This window comes from Lepisosteus platostomus, chromosome 2 (genome assembly GCF_059453375.1).
Source record: "Lepisosteus platostomus isolate fLepPlt1 chromosome 2, fLepPlt1.hap1, whole genome shotgun sequence".
In the NCBI taxonomy this organism is placed as follows: domain Eukaryota; kingdom Metazoa; phylum Chordata; class Actinopteri; order Semionotiformes; family Lepisosteidae; genus Lepisosteus; species Lepisosteus platostomus.
The window spans coordinates 7,036,475-7,058,984 of NC_142612.1; the positions used below are offsets into that span (position 1 = coordinate 7,036,475).

Below are 22,510 nucleotides of genomic sequence, written 5' to 3' on the forward strand. Positions count from 1 at the left end.
GGGGACATCTCTGAAGACCCCTGGTCTGAATTGCATACTTTCTTGTACCTTTGCCCCACTCATCCTGGTACAAGTGAGCACTGCGCAGTGCCAAACAGAGGCCAGTCTGCTCACAGTGGGACGTGTTATCTCTTTCATTTGGATTAAGCTATTCTATGATTTTGCATTCTGCATTACAGGGGGTGGTCAGGTCAGCCCAGTCCATAACTGGGGAACAGCTCCCCTCTATTGTGGACATTTTTACAACTCGCTGTCTCAGGAAGGCTGGGAGTATTGCTGAGGATACCAGTCATCCTGGTTTCTCACTTTTCTCTCCCCTGCTCTCTGGTCAGCGTTATAGGAGCAAAAAGTCACAAACCTCCAGATTCAGAGACAGCTTCTTCCCACAAAATGTCAGATTACTGAATACTACCTCTACCACTGATTCACATTGGATTTCATTTCACACTGCTTGTGTTGTATTTTATTTCAGTAGAGTGTTATTTATCTTCGTTATTGTTGCAGCTGTTGTTCTCTATTTAATTGGGTGTTTCCTCGATGCCTTTGCATTAGAACATAAATGCAAATAACCATTTCATTGCACTTGTGCATATGACAAATAAACTGAAGGTGCTATACTGCCACACATTATAACTGAAAGCCTCAAACATTACTACCAGGAAAAAAGTAGTAACTCTGCAACTCCGAACAGCTCTTTAAATCCATGGACGATATATCTATATTTGAAATTCTAATGAGCAAACACCTTTATTTTGCAGTCTCTAAGATACTGAGTTATAAAACACCAGATGCTGAATAACTGAATTACTGTGAAGTATTCATTCATTTTAGCACATAAAACAGTTTGCAAAAAATAACCTTTGTGTTAGAGCTCTGAGAAATGTTTCAATCAAGAGGTACCCAGGATTTATTGACCATTGTTTGTTGTGTTGCTCAGAGGGCACCGTAAAAGATGCTGTGTAAATACCACTATAAACATTATTGCTAAAAGCTGCCAATAAAGGCTGTGCATGTTTTTGCCTCATATGGTCACTAATCAAGTTTTCCAGTTTTGGCAGATTCTATTTTGTTAGGTTTCTTGCCAAGAGCCTGCAAATAAAAAATGTGCTAACAGAAAAACTATGAAAGCACACAACATACAGTATGATGGCAAGAAGATATTAAGGCTCTCTTAGAAACAAAGCACCGTAGGATCATAGCAAGGTTTTACGATTAGAATAATGATCCGCTTCATGCGAATGTACAACAATAGCTTTGAACTTCACTACAGCACCATATCAGCTGTCCATCTGTAGCAGCCTTTCTGAAAATTTACATTCTAAACATGGAGATTTTTTTCCACTGAGAACTGTAATTTAAAAGTAATGTTAATTGTTAAAAAACACAATACAGTGATTATCAGTCCATCAATGGTCATCAGGTCCTGTAATACAAAAGGGTTCTATATAGTCACCAGATTCTTCAACTGCACAGTGCCAAAATAGACTTGAAATTAAACGACACATAATGTATTCACAAAACACAACACAGGACTGCATAATGCATTTCTAGGCTGTACTAGAATAAAAAAAAAATATTTCAGTTCACATTTCACACTCAGAAAATTAAGGATACAAAAATATTGGTTGTTATTTTTGTAATTTATGATGTTTGGAAGTGGTGAGCTGATGGCACAAAAAGTGGTTAAATGTCATTACTTTAGACAAATAACTGGAAGTGGTTCCTTATAAAGCTAGACAAGGAAAGTTTAGCTTTGGGTTTTTCTGTATGTTTATATTTAGCTTGCATAGTCTATCCCACTCTGAAAATACAGCAGCAGTAGGTTTTTGAAAATAGTTCATCTTAAAATTGGCACATGAGTTATCACCACTTTACAGGATATGTCAATTGTACAACTCAATAAATTTCAACTGCAACCGCAATGCTGTAAAAAATCTTGAAAATTATTAGTCTTAAATACTTTAAAAAATAATGATTATACGGGGTCTTTACTGTTCCTCTTTTGCCTGAAATCACACAAAACATGATCCTTTTTGTGAGAAAAACTACCTGAGGAAATGGGAGGAAACAAGAGTTGTTTATTTCTACACAGACCCTGAAATTGTATAAACATTCCTCATATATATACCCCAGTTTAATCCCCTCACTATTTCTCACAACACACAGAAGAATAGAAGAAACATCATTTCTAGATATTTATGGCCCGCTTAAACTATTTTAACTGTTCGACAGAGCTGCAAAGTAGTGTTCACAATACATGTGTGTAAAATTATCATGTAGACGTAAACCAAAAACAAGTGAAACAGAAAAGCCTCAGTACAAAATCAGTTCCAGATGCAATATAACATTGTTCTTCAGAAAGTCGTGCTCCCTCATCACTTCTGAACTCTGCTAGTACTCACTGGCAGAGACGAACTAAAGCACAAGAATGGTTGGAGGCTTATACATTATTAGTGCTTTCTCCTTCAGCCCACAATAACCTTTTTTGGGAAACCCCTCCTCATCACCCCCTACCCTGTAACTACTTCAAGCAACAGGAAACGTAAACAAAGCAGGGAACTCATGTGGTCTGTTTGGGCCCATTTGCAAATCAATCTCTGAAGTGCTGCACAATCTCCGAGATCCCAGGACAACTTGCACCAAGACATCACCTCAAACGGAAACTGGTTGTCTGCTACACTTTCACTGCCCTTCCTTTACAACTGAAGATTGAGAGCCATTAAGACGTCACTATGTTTATTACAATTCTAGAGGGGAAGGGTGCGTACGAGCCAAACCTGGGAGGCCAGATTCATGAAGAATTTTATTTATTGAGATTGCCAGACATTCCGCACAGAAAGTGCTACTTTGCAGTCTTTCAAACAAAGCAACCCTCCATTAAGAGGTAACAGGAAGAAACACTTATCACCAGACTGCTTAAGTTTTTAAAAACAATATAGTAATAAAACCCCCCAAAATTGTTTTCTCAGCCACTACAATGCTTAATAGCCAAAATTAATATATCACAGAACTGAGACCTCAGTCTGGAGACAAGAAGGAGGTTCTAATAGCCTTCATAACCTAAGAGACTTCTCTGCATCTCAGCTGCTGCTAGATGAAATTGAATACAAATGGAAAAGTGTTTAGGGAAAGTAAAGTGGTTTTCCACTGGATCTGTAGTGGATCTGTAGTGGTTAGGGATTAAGTTAGCATTGTCTTTGTTAGGACAGACAGCCTAACAATGCTCCTTTGTTTAATAACGGGCCTTGGGGTTATTAGACTGAAAATCACTGGTCTCAGACATTATGAACATTATCTAAACTCCCCATATGGTTAGTTACACATCTTTGCTAGGCAAAAGAGAACTCAATTATGTCTGCTCTTAAACCAGTATCATTGTTTAAGGATGTTACTGCATGAGCAAGCTCTTTAAATAAAGTTGCTCAGCCTGGAGCTCTTCTACAGCTTGGATTTTAGATGACGTCATGATTTGATCATTCTTGCCTTCCCTGTGTACATATACACACGTACCACAATTATTCTTACTCACACACAGATTGGGCATTATACTCAATAAGCCTCTTTTTTTGTCAACTGAAAGGGGAATTTCAGTGCAAACACAAATCAAATAGAAACCACACAAAACTGCAGTTCCACATGTATTAGGCCACCGTATAAGGACTGTAAAATCCATGGCATTGCTGTGGTGCCACGCGTCTCATCTCTTCACCTAAGGTGTGCATAAATACATTATAAGTTTAACAATTAGCAAATAAGCCAAAACACTGTAGTGTATTTTTATTTGCAGAGGCTGAGGAATACACCATAATTTGATCTTCTTAGACACCACAACACAAATTAGTTCGTTTAATCCTTGTTTAGTGTTGCATCTAAAAACAAAAAGAAGTAGGCAAGTTAAATACAAAAAAAGTAGACGATTAATGCCTAAAAATATGAATACTAAGTCACAACGCAATAATAATGAAAGCCTCAAAATTAGGACGAAACCATGTTAATTCCTTTCATGAAACTTCTGAAAACTGAAATGTTTAATCATTGACAATTTTTCTGACCACAGCTGGCAAGAGGCACGCTGATTCCTTTTCAAATCTGAGACTCTCACACTGCAGATACAATATTTAATACGTTTGGACAGACGCTCTATAATTTATAGCTCAGCATCCAGTGTAATGTTCAGTGCATGTTTGGGCTGACTCTCAGTTCCAATTTCTGTTTCGCATATGTGAATATTTTTGACAACCAGATCCAAAAAGTAGTGTCAGCCTGAAATCACTAAATCCCACTTTTTAAACTGTGTATTGCAGCTTCTGGTGCCTGTATGAGCACTAGTTTGTTTTTTGGGGGAAGAAAGTACTACCTGTGGTTACTGAAGTTAATTGTGAATGGTTAAACATTTACAGCAGAAACTGTATTCATCCAGCATGCTTTTATGATAGGATCAGATTTTGGTGGTGGTGTTGTTCACAGCCCAAAGTTCTGGTTGTTTCTCATTAAAAGTGTCCACACAAATATGCCGCAATGGAAGTGATGCATCAGAATACATCAGTACGAGCACCTCTGTTTCTTGCACTAGAGGAAGGCATCTTTTCAGGATTAGGAGGGTGTACCGAGAGCACCAATTTGTGGGAGTAGCAGTATGGCATTATGAAAACATTTTGAAGCAAACAATTATAATAGTCCTAATTCAACTGCACTGCAGTTTCATATGATTTCTGATTGATGCTCGTTTTGGACCAAATCTCTGTCACATCAAGCACTATTAAGTAAAATCCATTTAGATGTTTCCAGCAAGCAGTGCCTGCTACTTTTGGTTAACAAATGATACTGCAATCCGAAATGCTGTTCAAGGAGTGGGAGTAAGAAGGCCAATAATGTCGATTTATTTTTTTTATTAATTAAGACCTGTGCATTTCATGGCTAATAAGAATGAAACATAAAATGACAAAACATGAAAGGCATTTGTCAGATTTGATCACTGTAACCTTGCCCACCTAATATTCACCAAAGAGAAAAAAAATACTCTCCTTCTGATAAAGTACTTTCTTTTTAACAAAATAAAAGAGCAAAATCAAAATAATATAGTAACATTTTATTTATTCGGCATTTTGTGCTGTCCACTGTTCATGTCACATTTAATTGCTTTGCGTTGGTTTTTTTGTTCTATTCTTTTATGGCAAATCAGTTCTGTCACAAAAGAAAATAAATAACTGCAAAGTATGTCAGTATATAGATGTCATAGCTCTCAATCTGTCTGTATTCCCTCTGTAGATAAACAACCATGCGTTCCCGTAGCAACAGCCTAGAGAGTTCAGGCAAGACAAAGCGATCTCCGCAAAGAGCGTGCTCGCGACAGAGGAACTCGGAGCGCGAGGACCTCTCCACCGGGGGGACAGGAAGAGCAAAGCACACAGCGAAGGATAAGCAGCCCCCTGAAAACACAGACACCATCCGCAGGAACCACAAAGGGGGAAACAGTCAGAGCCACAGGACAGGTGGGGTCACTTCTGGAAAGGGCAGGGATCTCTCCCGGGATGATCTACTCTTTTTGCTCAGCATGCTGGAGGGGGAGCTTCAGGTAAGGATTTCATCAGTGACCAGAGTCCGGAAAGACCCTTTCCTCTAGTTTCTTCATCATCCACATTCTAATGACCTCACTTTTAGAGCTCAACAACTTCCTGAACCCCAACGCCAAGTGTCTGCTTCATGGCCTTCCATGAATTTGTTGCAAATTTGTTTAGAAAAGGTGATGCTCAGTTACATATAGACCCCAAGCAGGTCCTGTGGCCTTTGTAACCTGGGCCCCATTGTACTACCGAATCAAACCAACATCGTTCTTGTTCAAATCCTGTCAAAATCTACATGTAACATTTTCAGATGTACCTCTTTGGAATCTTTCTGGCAAAATTCTCGTTATGTCTTTTCCTGCTCCCTTCATGTTTCAGTTTCCCCAGTACATAACATTTTCTTGTATTTATCTTCTTTAACGGTATCATTTTACTTCCATACAGTGACTTATATGCTTTGCAATCCTTCTCAGGCTCGAGACGAGGTCATCACTGTCCTGAAAGCGGAGAAGATAGACCTGGCCCTGCTTGAGGCCCAGTATGGCTTTGTCACCCCACAGAAAGTGCTACAAGCACTGCAGAGAGATGCCATTCAAGGGAAGGCAACTCAGTGGCAGGAGGACATCTATGAGAAACCTATGGCTGAGGTAGGATTCAATGTGGTCTCAGATGAAGGAAAATGAGAAGATAAGCATTAGACTTAAGAGTGAAGAGGGGCTTTGTCCAGAGTAGAGACCCTGGTATAGTATACCCTGTATATAATACTACCTACTGTACTATATAATACTACATATATATGTATATATCATACTACCCTAATAGTATATAATACTCATAGTAGTATAGTATATATTCACCCAAAGAAGGCTCCACAGCCAAAACATTGTGTTTTCTTTCTTCTCTTTTCAGCATGGAATAAACCTATTACTTGTTCCGTAATATAGTATAATAATACTACCTACTATACTACTAATATAATACCAGTATACCCTGGTAAATAATACTAGTATAGTATTCCAATATACTAGCCTGGCTGCTAAAATTCAACTTCATGACATAGTCTAATTTTAAACCAGCAAAATATAAAACATAGTGTAACAATTTCTTAAAGCAATGCCAGTCTTGAATCTCTAGGCCCTGTATAGAATAAGTACTATTATCTTCAGTTTTAAGGCCCTTCTATTAAAAGTGTGTAATTCTATTTAATTACATATTGTACATGTTCTTTACTTGCTAAAGTGGCTCTGCAATGTTACATGGCATATCTTAAATGAATGCGAAAATCAGTTTGACACCATAACAAGCAAATTGTTATTAAAGAGCAGATTAACTTGTCTTCATACCAGCATTTACACAATACCTGATTTTGCCAGAATCATAAAAAATTACGTAAGCTGTGAGAACACATTCGACACAGCCTTACTTATCAGTAATGGTCTACCAGTGGTAAAGCCAATACAGCATGCAGGACATTGATTTCCTTAGAACTCGAAGCTCTTGGGTGGAGCTCTGTTTGGAAAGCGATTGTAACCAAGTGCATTCTTTTATTTTATCTACTGAAACTTGGCAAATGACAAAAAATAATGTTAGTACTTTACACCTAGCTGTGATCTTTAAGGAACAAAAATGTTCTTACTTGTTTATGTCCATACTCTGGTAGTTTTAAAACAAATATATAAAGTTATATCTATTAAATTTACAGAAGAACATGGCTGCCATCAAGGAAAAAAAAATAATGTGAGAAAATGATCTTGTCATTACGAAATAGAAGAATATGTCGTTATTATGACATAGTATACTATTGCACACTTTATGTGATAATCATGCAATATCACAATTGTCATACAATACCTGCATTATCATTTGTTGACTTTCAGTTGTAAGTAATAAAATCGATTAATCAGAACAATCTTTCTTGTTTAAGGATAAGTGTGAGTGTCCTCATGGTTATAATGATTGTGTTCACATTAGGTACAAATTGTAACATTTGATTACGAATAAACTCCATTCGAAAGTACAGTAAGTTTGTGGGGCATTCTGCAGCACTGGACATACTGTAGTCATGAACACTTGACCTATAGTTTCAGCTGAGATACCAGCTTCTAGGTGCTGTCATTGCACAATGTAATAGGTTGTTTATACACTCAAATTAACAGGACATTATCTTATAATTACGAGCTACCACATTAAATGTTGTTTCCCCCGATGGCAGCCATGTGCTTCCGTATAAATTGGAATGATGAAAGTGTTCATTTTTCAATACATTCCCTCAGAACAAAACAAAGCATTTGGAATAGATTATACTGAAGGGAGCAAAGAAATTGCACTGGCTTAAGCTGTTCAAAGTACTTAAGAGTGATGTACTCTCATTAAAATCAGCAGAAATAATATATTATGATAGTAAAAATGACTATTGTTGCTATTATGTAAGATAAAACCTATCCAGTGCAAAGTAATCTGGTTTCTGGACATACTATGCTCCTTCACTAAACAATTTTCAGAGCAAATAAAATACCAATGTATATTTTTGTTGCCAGTCAGGAAATCATCTATATTGTGGCCTCACAAAAAACACCAAATTGTAAGGCAATCTAAATTAACAAGGCCTGAACAGATACACATGAATGACATTCAAAGAACCGTAAGAAAGTTTCAGCCCTTGGAGATCTGTAACTAAACAAAAATGAACAAACTAGTCTGTCCCAATTTCTGAAGTAGAAGGTGTGTGTGATTTGGAAGGGGGATTGGGGTACTACACAACCTTCTCTAATATAAAAAGTGTGCAATTTGCCCAGATCAAGCGGCAAGTGTTTTGGTTGTTTAGTGAACTAATACTCCTAACTTTAAAACATGTGGCCTCCTGGAAGATAAAGCTACACTCTGTAGCTTCCACTAAAACAAGTTAGTAAATATTCAGCCTATTATGTTTTTGTCATTCAAAGCAACATTTTAGGACATTCAGGGTAAAACAACTGGAGAACAGCGAGCTCTCCTTTTTCACCATCAGCTGGACAGGGTGGTGGAGAAGCAGAAGGAGAGCCATCGGCGCATGCTGGAGCAACTGCTCCTGGTGGAAAGATCCCACAAGCAGGCCATTCACAAGCTGGAGGAAGAGAAGAAAAAGCATACAGAGTACATGCAGAAGAGCGATGAGTTCACCAACCTGCTGGAACAGGAGCGTGAGAGGTCAGAGCAGCTTTCTCCTGCTACAGAGCAAACCTTTTCTTCTAGAGCTTCATGTTAACACAAAGCACACCGATTTTCCCACCCCATACAGTCACAGTGGCCAAACACGGTCTTCAGCATGATTCTATAATAATACTTTAAAAGCCCCATTAGTTCCCCTGTTTCCCTCCAAGAGAAAATGCTAAACCTCTTGCCACTATTTACAGCGAAACACAAATCTTAGAATAATATTTTTAAACATGCCTTTTAGGATTCATATCATGCTGCTCCCTATCTATAAAAACATATTTTTATATTTTAATTTTCCCTAAATATTAAGAAGCACTTATTTTCACAAAACATTTATTTTTTCAGAAGCTAAAAAGGTTGCCTCTCTTGAATCTATTAGGTATAGTACAGAAGCCTTCATGTTGCCATATTGTTTACCCCTACAACAAAAAGCAGTCTCCTGCACAATATCTGAACACTCCTCAGTTAGGCATTATTGATTGTCTCCTTCATTGCAAAGCATTAGAAAAACATTTTCGAATGTCAGTCAATGAGTTGTGTCCTGAAATAAACTTTGGTACCAATCTCTTGGGGGCAGTTACTTTTTTACTCTCTAGCCCACCTTCCTACATTTGCTCAAAGAAGGGTAACTTCTGTATTCCCTCGTAGTTAAAAGAGTTTATAGCCGTTTTATGTCTGACTTTCTCATTACGTGTCAAATGCCAGATGCTTCTATTAATTTTTTTTTGCTTCTGCAGGAACATTGCGCTTTTTAAATTTTAAACATCTGGAAGTCATTCCTCATGCGGAGAACAGTTTCTCCAAGCCTTCATTACGCTAGTTGTTCAATTTAATGGTAATGAATAAACACAGATCAGGTGATATTTAACAGAATAAGTTGGTGAAGCACATTTTCTGATGACATTAGGGTTTGAAGACATTATATTCACACTGACAAGAAAAAACTGCAATATTTGAATAGCCATTTTTCCATTGTGTTAATTGTGATTTCCTAATTTTAAAATCGTTATTTTATTCACATGGCTAATCATGTTTGCAACATTTGTGAAAGTAACATTTTTGTATAACACAAATGTTCAAAATTCAATTTAAAAAAACTGCAGTTTTCCACAATGTATGATGAAAATTTTCAACATTTAAACTAATTTCGGAGAACAGCAGGGAACAACACCACTTCCTAGAAACAAATGTTAATAATACAGTGTTTATGTTAAGGCTGAAGTATTATGAAGCCTATTCAATCGGTATATTTAAATTTGGTTTCAGACTGTCTTGACTATTTTATCTTTACAGAAAGATTTGAAACACATTACTCACCCAAAACCCTTAGAAATGCCTAATATCATGTGCGCCCTGATTCATTATTGAATGCTGTACTAAATATGGTGGAAATATGACTTAGACTTTTAATTACTGATTTCAGTTTTACCTTAATACTTACAGTATAATTTTAAAAAATCATGTCTTTGTAGCAAATACCAGACACAACATAAAAAGACAAAAAATCAGTATGTCTTAGGTGATTTTTTAAATTTCAGATTTTGCTTAGTATCAAATGTGTTGTATGGTAGTTTTGTGTTGTACTACACAGCTGCAGATGTGTGAAAAATGTGTTTAATCACAAACTGTTAGTGCAAACAGAGCCTATATATCTCACTGTATCCTCAAAATCTTCATTCTATTCAAACAAAACAGAGTGAAAACATAAAGAGATCTTCAAACATAACAGATTTTAGATAATCCTTCAAAATAAGAATGCAGATGGCTTTCTGTCCTTAAATCATTCTTCCATTGCACAGTGTGATGACATGTCTGTAAGACAACTAGGGTGGCGACTCACAGATGAAAACCCTGTGGATGTTTCCTTCAGATGAAGAAACAGTTTCCAGCAGAGAGTGAAAATAGAACTGGGTGTGAGAACATTACTCTTCCAATCCACATAGGACCCTGATAAGTCTAGGGCCTATCTTCTGCCTGCCTGGGGGACAGTCCATATCAAAAGGTCTAGCTTACAATTCCAGCTTGTCAGGGATACCATTTTCTTGCCTTTTTCCACTGCTGTCTTCAGACAGTGAATACAAATAAGGTTCTACTCAAGACTTGATTCTTGTCTTCCACAACTCCTAATCTCTGTCATTGAATGATGCATAAAACCCAGAACATGAAATAGCCTCACTATTATTTAAAGCTATCAGAGCTTATTTTGAATTCTGCATTCTTTTTAATTTTGGAAAGACAAGGTTGAATGGACATTCGGCTGTTACGATATTACACCATCCTTCTTAATCTGCATATTACAAATTTAAATTGGCAGGCACTTTCCAGGAAGCTTTTCTCATACTGGTTGAAGGCTACTATAACACGTGGGATAGATGGAAAATTTATTCTATTTTGTTTGGACTATGGAACATTGAGCTTGAGTAAAACAACGAAAACTTAGGCGTCTGTTTTTTTCCCCCAAGCAGCAACACTTGTATTGGCCTTTAATAAACTACGGTTTACTCTGCTGTAGCACCAGACAGCACTCATCGAAACAAACACATATAGAAATCGCTCCCCACATGTAAATTAGCGTGTTTAAAATGAAAACTGGACTAATTAAAAATGTCGAATGAAAATTATCAACACTACGCTATTTTTGGAAAGTAGAAACAGACAAATCTAAAGAAGGGTAGGGATTTAAGTTGGTGCAAGAGCAATATGATGACGTGGTCTTGTCTAAAACTTCCATTTTCCTTATTTAAGCTCATTTTTACATAAGCTGCTATCCAAACAGTGACAAATTCTGGCTTCTAGTCTACGCAGATAATATGCCTTTATATGGTATGTCAGCAAAATCCCAGAAGAGAGCATAAATACAATATAGCATAACCTTATTAACTCAAAAGAGAAGAATTCCCTACAGGGAATTTAAATGAGCAGAACATACTGAAGTATTTATCATAGCAAATCTATTTAAAATACACAAGGTATAGGTATTTCTTCAGCAAGACTGAAGAAACAATATCAAATTTAATTTTAATAAAGTTTACAATTAATTTATTATTTTAGGAATGATGCAAGAAATCTCTAAAACTGGCACATGTTCATAGGTTAATTTTGACCCCGTAAAACAACACCATTATTTTAACTATATTCTATATTTAACCCGGCTAGGGAAGTGAATATCACTTACTTACTAAGCATGTCTGGAAATCAACATTGACATACAAAATAAAGTCACATTGTGAGAAGAGCACAAGAATTTAAAAACGTTTTAAATAACATATCTGTGCATGTCAAACACTATATCAGGCTGTTCACTGATATTAGCATTTACTTTATACAGTATAATGGGAGAAACATCTCACTTTCCTATGTCATATATAACAGTGCAATACAAAAATTAGTCATTAGACATTGATGCGAAATTGATATGTGAGAATTTTACCTGGGCAATATCAAATCGCTGATACTGGTTGTTTTAGACAAAGTTTAGAACAGGAGTCAACAACCTTTAGGAAGGGGCATGCCATTGATACAGTACTTCATTAAACTCAATCTTAGATTAATATTAAAATCTAATAATATCTAAAATTAATAAATATGCATATCTAACCATTAAGAGTGACCCTTGCCCTTGTGTTCTCTTCGTGAGTTCTCCAATCTCAGTTTGATACATTAAGCAGCACACAAGCCTCTGAGTGTGCAGTTGTTAACCGGCTACGGGAGGGACAAGAAACTGACTCCATGTGTGAAAACACCAGTTGACAAGAATTATGTTGATTCAAATACAGAGAGCAGTGGAAATGCCACTTTCTTGGAACATGGCTGGGGTAGTCCAGGTAGTCAAACTCTTGCTCTCCATCTGCAGATGGAGACACTGCACAAGAGGCAAGTTGATGTGCATCCTGATTCATAATATGAAAGAGGAAATATTATAGGAAACAATTACCTCTGTGAGGATTGCATGGAACCCTGAACACTTTTGTCTTTATTTTTTTCCAAATGTATTGCTTTTACTGTATACTGGGACTAACAAAGAGAAAGATGAATGAGCAAAGAAGTGCTGACATTTTATTTGACTTTGCCAAACCTACAAAGCTCTCCTAAAGACGTTCTGAAATAGTAGGCAGTTCCATATAATAAAAGCCATCAAACTGATAACAGAGATTTTTAGTTTGTGCTTTGAATCAAGATTTTGAATCTTGAAGAGTGAAAGAACAAGAGGTGAACGGTCAGCAGTCTAACAAGTTTCATTCTTTCAAATAATCTGATTTCTTTTCCACTGCTTTTAAAAATGTATTGGCAAACTGAGATTCAAAATAGCAGAAGGAAAAACCTAAGTTGGTCCACTAATGTTCCCATAGCTCCAACCATGTAACAGATACCTATTGCAACCTAATGCATAAAACACAGTATGCTTCTGAGGGACTAAGTAAAGGGCTGCTGCAGCATGTATATGAAGAGGCATGAAAAACCAACAAATGCAAATTTGTTGGGTTTTTTTTATCCCTCTTGGTACATGACATTTTAACACAATACACCTACACTCGAATTCTGCAGTTTTCCAATGGCAGACATCATGTAGTGGACCAACTGAGGTATCACTTCATTTTTCCATACCTTATCATGGTTTTACTGAGCTTTTGATTTTCCACTTTATACTTTCACAGTGGAGTCATTAATGGTCGTGTACCGGAGAGCAATATCATTTTGGGAGCAGCAATTCAAGATTATAGTTTGAACCCATAGGTCTCTTAGAGCAACAGAGCTCTCAGATCAGTTGCTCTGTAGAGAACTAAAGGCTGTAAAGACATCTTTTAAGAGCACAGAATGACAAGTTTCCAGCGCAAATACCAATTTGACACAGGTTTTTTTTTTAATATGTAACAAACATCTTTCTTTTGTTTATAGACAAGTTGTTAAAAATTATTTCAAAGACATAAGCCACAAGGCAGGCACTTATCACTCTTTGAAAAGGACAGTAACAACAGATGCTGCTATCAAAGCACCAACCTCCACAATGCTCTTTTATTTCCAGTGCATTGCAATTCACCAGTTTTTAATATCATGCTCTCTAATCTATTGTTGCATGAGGCATTAAAGCAGGATGTTATCATTTCCTTTCTGGGTTTTGGCAGGGTGCAGCACAGATTACATATGCTGAAGACTATGTATTAGACGTTTGGAACTAATGCCAGACTGTAGTATAATTTTACTTGGCTATCAGCCAGAGTGGCTGGTAGAACCTTCCATGGAAATCCCAAAAAGCAGGTAAACCTGGGGTTCGTAGAGATCTCTTACATGAGTTTCCTACATTAGGTTCATTGAGTTTAAAGGTATTTCATTTCATTCATACTAATTCACTTGACTGATGATTTTATCCAAGGCAATTACATTTATATGGTTGGGTATTATAATGCAGAAATCTGGGTGAAGGATCTTTTGATACGAATCTACAACCTTCTAGTTATGAGTCCAGAATCCTGACTGCTAAGTTTAAGACTGCAGTGCAATAAGGAGAACACTAACTCCCAACAGATGTTGCAGAAATTATTGTCATACAATATGTGTTGTAGTTTTGTTTTCTTTCTGTTGTGCTAAAACTATTTGAGGCTAAAATTATCCCTCTCCTACCATTTAGAATCTTGCAAGATCTGATGAGGGCTTTGCTAAGTCAGTCAGGATCTTGGAATAATGCAGCAATTAAAAAAAAAGCTTCAGAATTCAAAGATCTTTGAAGCAAAACCTAACATATTTCACAAAGAAATAAGTGAAATGTGAATCTGTTGTCACTGTGAGCAGTTTGTAAAAATATTTCTAATATTATTATTATTATTAACACTAAGAATTTAAATCACAGTGCATGTGCATGAAAAACAAAAGAAAATAAACCAGACAATGTATTGTAGTATGTACTGTCTATAAAGTCTAAAGATAATCACTTGAAATCATTTAAAATATATAAAAACCAACCCACAATAAAGAGTCTTTTGACAGATGCATATGCAGCAGGTATCCCTGGAAATCCACAGACAGCTGGGCTAAATGGGAGAATTCCATCCAGGATGGCCTGGGAAGTTTGAGATTTTAGAAGAGACTTCTGTGGTAGCAATATCGCTGTGGACTTCAGCTAAATAGCTGGTCATATACAAAGAAAGAGTCGGTTGTGTTTAACTGGGAGAGGAAATGTGGCCCTGAGTAGCTGATTCTTGCACCAGTATAGGTTGGAAGAGGGATCCAGACTGGCAGCCATCTGGAAACACTCCATCTGCTCAGCCCTTGCTCGGCTTGTTTAAAAAGGATGACTGCATGGTTATCACCATCTTGTTGTTACAGGTTTCACTGAACTGGGCTACTGTATGATGTAATCCTTGAACACGTGTGACAGCGTAGTTGGAGGCGATCATCTGGCCTCTGTAAATCCTCAAAGATCTCCAGTATACAGCACAGAGTTCCCCAGTAACCTGTGAACCAGAACCTCATCATCTTCAGCTGGCAAATTCCCCATGGGAAATCTAGAGCATGAGCAAAACAGGATCGTTGATATGCTTACTGCTATATCAACAGGCTTCTTCAATCTTGGTCACTGGCACCACCTTGGAAACCAATTAAGCCATAATGTCTGAAACTTTTTAAAGTTATATTTTATGTATGAACTGTAACTTCACACTACACTATTGTGCTTCCTTTGTATGCATCTAGCAGTCAGCTAGGAGAAGCTCTCTCGTAAGCAGAGCAATATAATAATATGTCATATTAATAACACTTTTCAAAACCTCAAAACACCATGCAATAATTCACAGAATACATAGAACTAAAGAAAATAAGGGTAAGCCTCATCAAAGAACAACATCCAGCAGAATAATTAACAATAGTTAAGACCTGCACAGGAGATCCTCATTAGGTAAGACCAACAAAATCATAATATTTCAAAGTTTAACAAAACTTCCACGCTATTCAGAACACAAGTAGTATTCCTGTGCACAGATTTATACACACTGGGAAGGGCTTTCAAAATCACTTCCCCCAATAAAGTCTACAGGTTACATTGAGAAACAGCTGCTATACTAAATCTTGAAGTAACACTGTACCACTAGTTGCATTAAATAGTCTTAAGAGTATCATATCTCTGCCAGGACTCTAAAAGCTTGCACTTGTAGCTCCTTGCACCCTTAACAAATAAAATCCTAATAGAGTATTTGGAACCATACTTTTATTTTTCTTATGATGGTTTAATTCAGGAACAACTGGAATGATCCAGACTCCTCAAACAGATACATCAGCATGCTTGACAGGCTTCCTTTGTCCAGAACAGGAATTTCAGATTGCATTTACAACCCTTTAAACAACTTCACATTTTGATACTAAATGCTAGAAAAATATTAAACTAGGCTAAATATTACATAAAGACATCACCTGAAGGAAGCTTGTTTTAAGCTTAAAGGTTAAAATAGGAAATTACTAAAAAACAAACAAACAGGCTTTTCGATTCTGGTAAAATGTTAAAATATACTAAGAATTTTTTAATAGGATACACTGTGTTGTACTCCTCAGCTGGACCATAAAGTGCATGTTTCAAATCACAGCTCAAAAATAAGATAGTAAGACAGAATATAAAAAAGATTATAAATGGAAGGAGGCCATGTGGTCCATCTTGCTTGTCTTGTTGCTACTAATTTACTGATCATCTAGTTTTATCAATCCTATTCTGAAGGTTCCCTTGAATCTGCTTCAGCAATAGCGCCGGGTAGTTTATTACTTCTCAGCTACTTTTCATCATCAGCCTTTTTAGGTCCTGTTTTTGTGGCCAGATAAACCCTAATTGCTATGCTCTTTACTGTTCTTATTTCCATGAAAGGTTCGGATCAGTGAGATCAAGCTGAAACTTAAATAAAAGCAAGAACCATACGAAACATAAAAACGGGACAGCTGTTGTGTTGTGATAAGACATAAAGATATCAGAATAAAAACCACAGAAGTCTTATCCAGAAAATGCCAATGATTAAGAAGTCTGATTATTAACTCCGGAGGACCATCCTGCCTTAAGGACAGATGCACATGTGGTATGAGAACACACTGAAGTTTACAAATGAAAGGAGATCATTCATTGTTGCTTGCTTGTAACTAATCAATCCCAGACGTCAATCCAATTTTTTCTTGAGGCGTACCAGAGGCTCAACTTCAACAACATGCTATATATTATCTCTTCCCTTTTAAACTATTTTTTTACACAGTTCAGTCCCTACAGATCATCATTTTTGGCTTCATATGATAAAGGTCTACATAGCTTTCTTTTAGCAGAGCACTACAATCAGGTATCAAATGGTTAAAAATGAAGTTCCAGAAAGGCTCTCCCAAAATTTGACTTGCCATTAATATCAGTCTGCCTGAATGTAATGTTTGCTCTGAAGTACTGCACCACCACAGGAACCAGAATGAGATCATTAGTCACACAAACGCCATACATTCAGCTCAAGCTATGTAAATATATTGGCGACTTACAAAATACAGATTGCTCAGTGCCTTAAAAACAAAGCTCAAATGCTTTTTTAACATCTGCCTTTTTTGAAAATCATTGTTAGACATCACAGACCCCAATGTTAATTCAAAATGTAAAAAATGGGCTGCTCACTACAATTAAGAAATCAATGATTAAAAAAAGATTTGCTTTCGACTAAAAGCATTTCACTGTTTTAACAATGAATGTACTAAAATTTCTACGAGCTTTAGCCAATCAAAAGAAATTGCAAAGGGACCTCTTTAATGATTTTAAAGATTTGCTCAGAGTATGTTAGCTATAACATTCACATAAGAGATGGGGTCAATAAGAAAAAGTGAATATGCGAATTATCCACTAAATTCACTTCTTAGGCAGGAATGACTGCTTTATTTTTCACCCTAGAGCCCTTGGACATCTACACACAATTGACACTACTCCTCAGGATTCAGGAAGCAATCATTATGAACAATGCTACTGTTGTTGGTCTTTGTGTCATTCCTGCTATAGCACTTGGAATTAATTGTCAATGACATTCTAACCCGAGTTTTCTTCCAATAGATCAAATCTAACAGTGAGAAATCCAGAATGCATTCAGTAAGTAAGGCATCATAGACACCAGGTAGTTGGCTTTTGTATTTACAAGAAAAAAACCAACATGACTTTCAAGTCTTAAACTTTCATGTGATATTGTTTTAACTTACCTTGGTCCTTACAAAAAAAACTATTTTAAAAAAAATGACATTTTACTTACACTGGTGCTAATGCCATTTGATCTGCACCTTCGTTTCTGGGTAATCCTTCTGAAGCACATGTGCTTTTTTTATCCTCATCTAAAATACACTGTCCTAACAGCACTCAATAAGAGCTAATTACTGTTTTGTATATATATATAACCGGACATACTACATAAATGAGAAGTGTTCATTTTGTGATAACCATCACTAATACTGTATCTTAGAGGTAAGGTGGTAATTTGAAAGAAAATGTGACGGCTTTTCTGATTGTGTTCAAGCTCAGAAATAGTCTTCCTCATGCCCCTATTAGCCACATAGACCCGTGGTATCTCTATTTCCCCTGCTAGGGGCAAAAAAGAACCAACAGCACCGTGCAGTAAGATGTAGCGTGAGACAGCTAAATAACACGCCAGAGCATTCATGGAATGTAGTCGTAATATACATGCCAGACAGTAGAATTACAGTAACAGATTTAATTACCAGTTGGACTTCTATTTTTCATGAAGGTCAGGTCATACTTAAAAGTTCTGAGGTATAAGGGAAACCCAGGGAGAAATCTTCTTCTTGGATTGCATCTAAATAGCAAAATGAAGACTGCTGAAGGTCAAGATAAAGAAATTAAAAGTAGCTTTAAAAAATAAAATTTTGTTTTTATTTGCTGTGCAGATATCCATACCCAGACCTCTTGCTGTATTTAACCCAGATTGCACAACCCAACTAAACACATGACTACCACAATTTGTATATAAAAATAGGTAATTGAAATTTGCTTTTGTTAAGTAAGTCAGCCAAATAAATTAATATGAATAAAGGGATCTACAAAACCTCAAGAGCTTGATGAACAAACAAGCATTCAGCCAAGACCCTACTCAGGTCCTACAGTTTCAGGGCTCTTAAATATAATGTAGCATCTGACCTACTGGAACTTGCCAATATCTTGTGCAAGGATCTTATTTTAGGGTCCAATGTGATCCTAATTTCTACAAGAGTATACATTTAAAAAGTCAATATAATTACTCATGCTTTGCTTTCTCGGTTTATATTTTTTAACTAATTTCGAAAGTCCTAGAGTTAAAGTGTGCAAGTGCTTCAGCCCAGAGCTGCGCTGCTCCAGTGGTTTACAAAGCTCAGTACCCACACTGCACTGCTGTACAGGACGTGAGTGGAGGAGATATTGCAAAACAGGTTTATTTAGAAACTCCATCTCTTAGTCTATGATTTAATAAGAAAATGCATGGAAAAAAAAAGTTGTCCACTTAATAAAAACCAATGATGGCAATGATGTATTAACAGGAGGTCTTGATGCAAAAACCATCCTTGATGAACCCGTTGTGAATTTAAATAAGAAGGTTGATCTAAAGTTTAGTTGGACATTACATCTGAATGCTCCTCTAACTTGTCTTGTCCATTTAAGGGGCTAAGTATTCAGCACATAGTTTAAAGCCATTTCTGCATGATACTTTTAAGTACAGTGCAACTGGTAGTGTGTATAATAATAATTCCTACTTTGGCTTGCGTGAGAACTTAGGACCCAGGGGGATGCTGGTGAATTTGCTCTTAACAATGCACAAACACACATGCAACCAATCAAGTAGGAAACCTAGCAAATACACAGTTCCTGGAAGGGAGAGTGGGTGAAATTTATTTGTGTATGTGCACGATGTGTGGCTTCTAAACATGTGAAACGAGTGTTTTGCGCTTGAGACTAACAAAAGCCTTAAAATAGATAAAACATAAAAAGACAACTGGAAGAGTTTACAAAAATATTGATCTTGTGCATGTGCGCTTCTGCGTATGTGAGGGTGGTTGTCAAAGAATTCTTTGATAATTGTGTGAGCTATTCTAATTAGGCCCAGGGCCCTGTCATCATATGGTGTAATGCGATTACATATTCCTGACAGAATGCTGTGATTAACCACTCAAACCGCAGAATGCATATTTTAAGACCACTCTTTTAATTTTATAAGGAAAAGCCATGTAGGGAATACTCTGGGATTAAAGGAGATAGTTTCTAGTTATCAGACTGGACGGCGTCTCTCAGGTCTCTTGCGTAATGATTGGTGAAAGAGATGGCAGGCACAAAATACACAACTAATAAGGATTAAGTAAGACATTTGGGTAATTTGAAGGTCTATTTTTTTCCTACAACACTGATAGGGTTCTTAGTAGCAAGCTGTTTATGTACCATTAAGTCTAAGCAGTCCATTCTAAGACAGTGGGGTCTTTACAATCTTTTAACATTGGGCTATAGTTGTTTTGTTTTCATACTATACATCTTAGACTTAAGAAATACTTATATACATTCTCAGCAGTGATTAAGTGTTGGTTATTTTCACTGAGAGCAGCCTCAGTTAGATTTGTTCCATGAGGTCTGAATGATCAGAAATACTGTTTAAGTCGTTTCAAGAGGCAATTTAGTCAGTTGTCACATGTGTAATGAATAATGTATCTAAAAGTCTTCAATCAAGTCCTTCATAGTCAATGCTGGGAAAAAACATTACAAAAGTGGTGGTGTGAATATCCACAACCACATTAGGCAGTATCAATCTGGCGTTCAGCAAATGGTTTGGCTTTTTGTAAAGGGGTCTGTATTTGTACGAAACGCAAATAGTGACAAACAGGAGACAACTAAATTTGTCTGGAGATGTTAGTTCTTGTAAAATACTCAGCAGTTTTGGTATGATCCACATATGATTCATTTTCCTCACTATGAGGAGGTACAAGTAACACTCTGTCTATTCACATTTCTCCAGAATTATGACATCACCTATTACACTTCTTGCACACATGTGACCAGAGGTTAATTATCCCCATAAATTTAGTGATCTTACTGACAAGCACTTTACAAGAATCAGAGCCATTACTTTTGTACATATGACCTTATAGAGTCAGGATATCTGCAAGACCAAAAAAAGCCTTAAGAATTGGCCTCCTAGATTCTGTTTTTGGAATAGAAAGCAAGTCACGCATTGGTTTTAATACCCTTTTTAGTTTTTTCTTTTAATCTGCATGACAACTATTTGAATAGACCATTTGATTATAATTTGTTGTAAGAATAAATTGAGCCTCAGGGCTGCCAAAGTTCCATTCATTTTGGCCTGAAGAAAAAAAGACTTACGCCTCTTCCAGCTGTTTTGTACAAAAATGAGAAAGCAGTTTGCCGACAGAAGAATGAAGATAGTTTCCCAATTACGTTTCATTATTAAATATAAGTTCACAACATACTTCAAACAGTTCTACCCATAAGGCCTGTATGTCACTTTTTAAATACAATCCTTGACTTTAGACCAGGTGACCCACTTCTACTTTAAACTGTTAGGTCACAAAAATGGACTTTCTCAGTTCACCCCTCTAATGAGGCTGCAACGGACATCTTAAGGCTTTCATCCTAAACCCTTCATGCTTCACACTGTGAAGGTGAACCTTCAGAAAAAGATCAAATTCACACATGCAGGTTGTGACTGGATAGAAGGGTGGATTCAAAGGCACAGAGTATTCAGTTGGTCAGAGGCACAATCATGTTTGGAGGAGGTTGAGCAACATTAAAACTTTTTTGTCTAAATCAATACAAAGAACATTTGCATATACAGTATATTGCTAAGGTTAATGTATACGTTTCAGTAAAAGTTAAAGAACTGTTTCCTTGACCTTTGATTTTCTCCAGAGCTGACTGATAACTTAAAAAAGAATCCTGCAAATGGTGGTTACTAAGGTTCCCCGAGTGAGGGTACTTGTTTAGTTCCATCAAGCTAAAAATCTATTAATATACAGTATATAAGCACTTCCAAAAAGAGAGAGCATCCTCTATGCATGATTTCTTATGCCTGGATATTTTTCTCCATCAACATACATGTACGTGGCAAGAAAGACTGCATACTGAGTTGAAATGCTGATTACATTTTAAATTTGGGGTAAAATGGGTATCACAATAATGACAATATAATTAAAAGAAACCACTGAAAGGGTTTCTTGTGCAGTACTGTCTTTATGAGATTTACATCTCTAAGGCTTCCAAAGAGAAGACTGAAAGCTCTGAGCTGTTGTTTCAGAGGAAGCAGTTTTTGTTCAGATCCCTTAGTGCTGTTGTACAGCTGATAAATGACATGCTCTTTTCCCTGCGATGGCAAATTCAAAGAATCGAGTAGACTGGTGATGTTGACCCCAAAATTAAGATCTTAAAACCAGTTCTTGTCTAACAAGATCTTTACATTGCCTCCTTTCTTTTTCATTAAAGTTTTATTTAGACTTGAAGGTCAAATAATCACGTCAGAAATTATGCTTAACCTAGAAATTAGATAAATGGAGATAAATCACATCTCCATATTCTTCATCCAGTTCCTCTGACATAACTTTGAACTATGCAAGTTATTCAGTGGTTTTGATCTGTTGATTCTGGTCACCGTTTGATTTAACTTTCTCAACCCAAATGATACTGCGCAAAGCTGCTATCGATGTAAGATATAGTGATAATTCAGAATGTTGCCATTTACCTATACTTTAGTTGTTTGGTCAGACAGTTGTCATCCTACCAT

General features: G+C 36.6%; 2 protein-coding genes across 5 annotated transcripts in view; one reads left to right on the forward strand and one right to left on the reverse strand.

The window, feature by feature from the left end:
• Positions 1–22,510, reverse strand: part of cmss1 (cms1 ribosomal small subunit homolog) — a 132,982-nt gene that overhangs the window by 59,044 nt on the left and 51,428 nt on the right. The window lies entirely within an intron of this gene.
• Positions 1–22,510, forward strand: part of filip1l (filamin A interacting protein 1-like) — a 110,036-nt gene that overhangs the window by 38,810 nt on the left and 48,716 nt on the right. The window contains exons 2-4 of the mRNA XM_088648636.1: positions 5,269–5,575; positions 6,038–6,211; positions 8,572–8,750. Coding sequence (XP_088504762.1) covers positions 5,279–5,575; positions 6,038–6,211; positions 8,572–8,750 — 650 coding nt within the window. The 5' untranslated portion in view covers positions 5,269–5,278. The remainder of the gene's footprint in view (positions 1–5,268; positions 5,576–6,037; positions 6,212–8,571; positions 8,751–22,510) is intronic.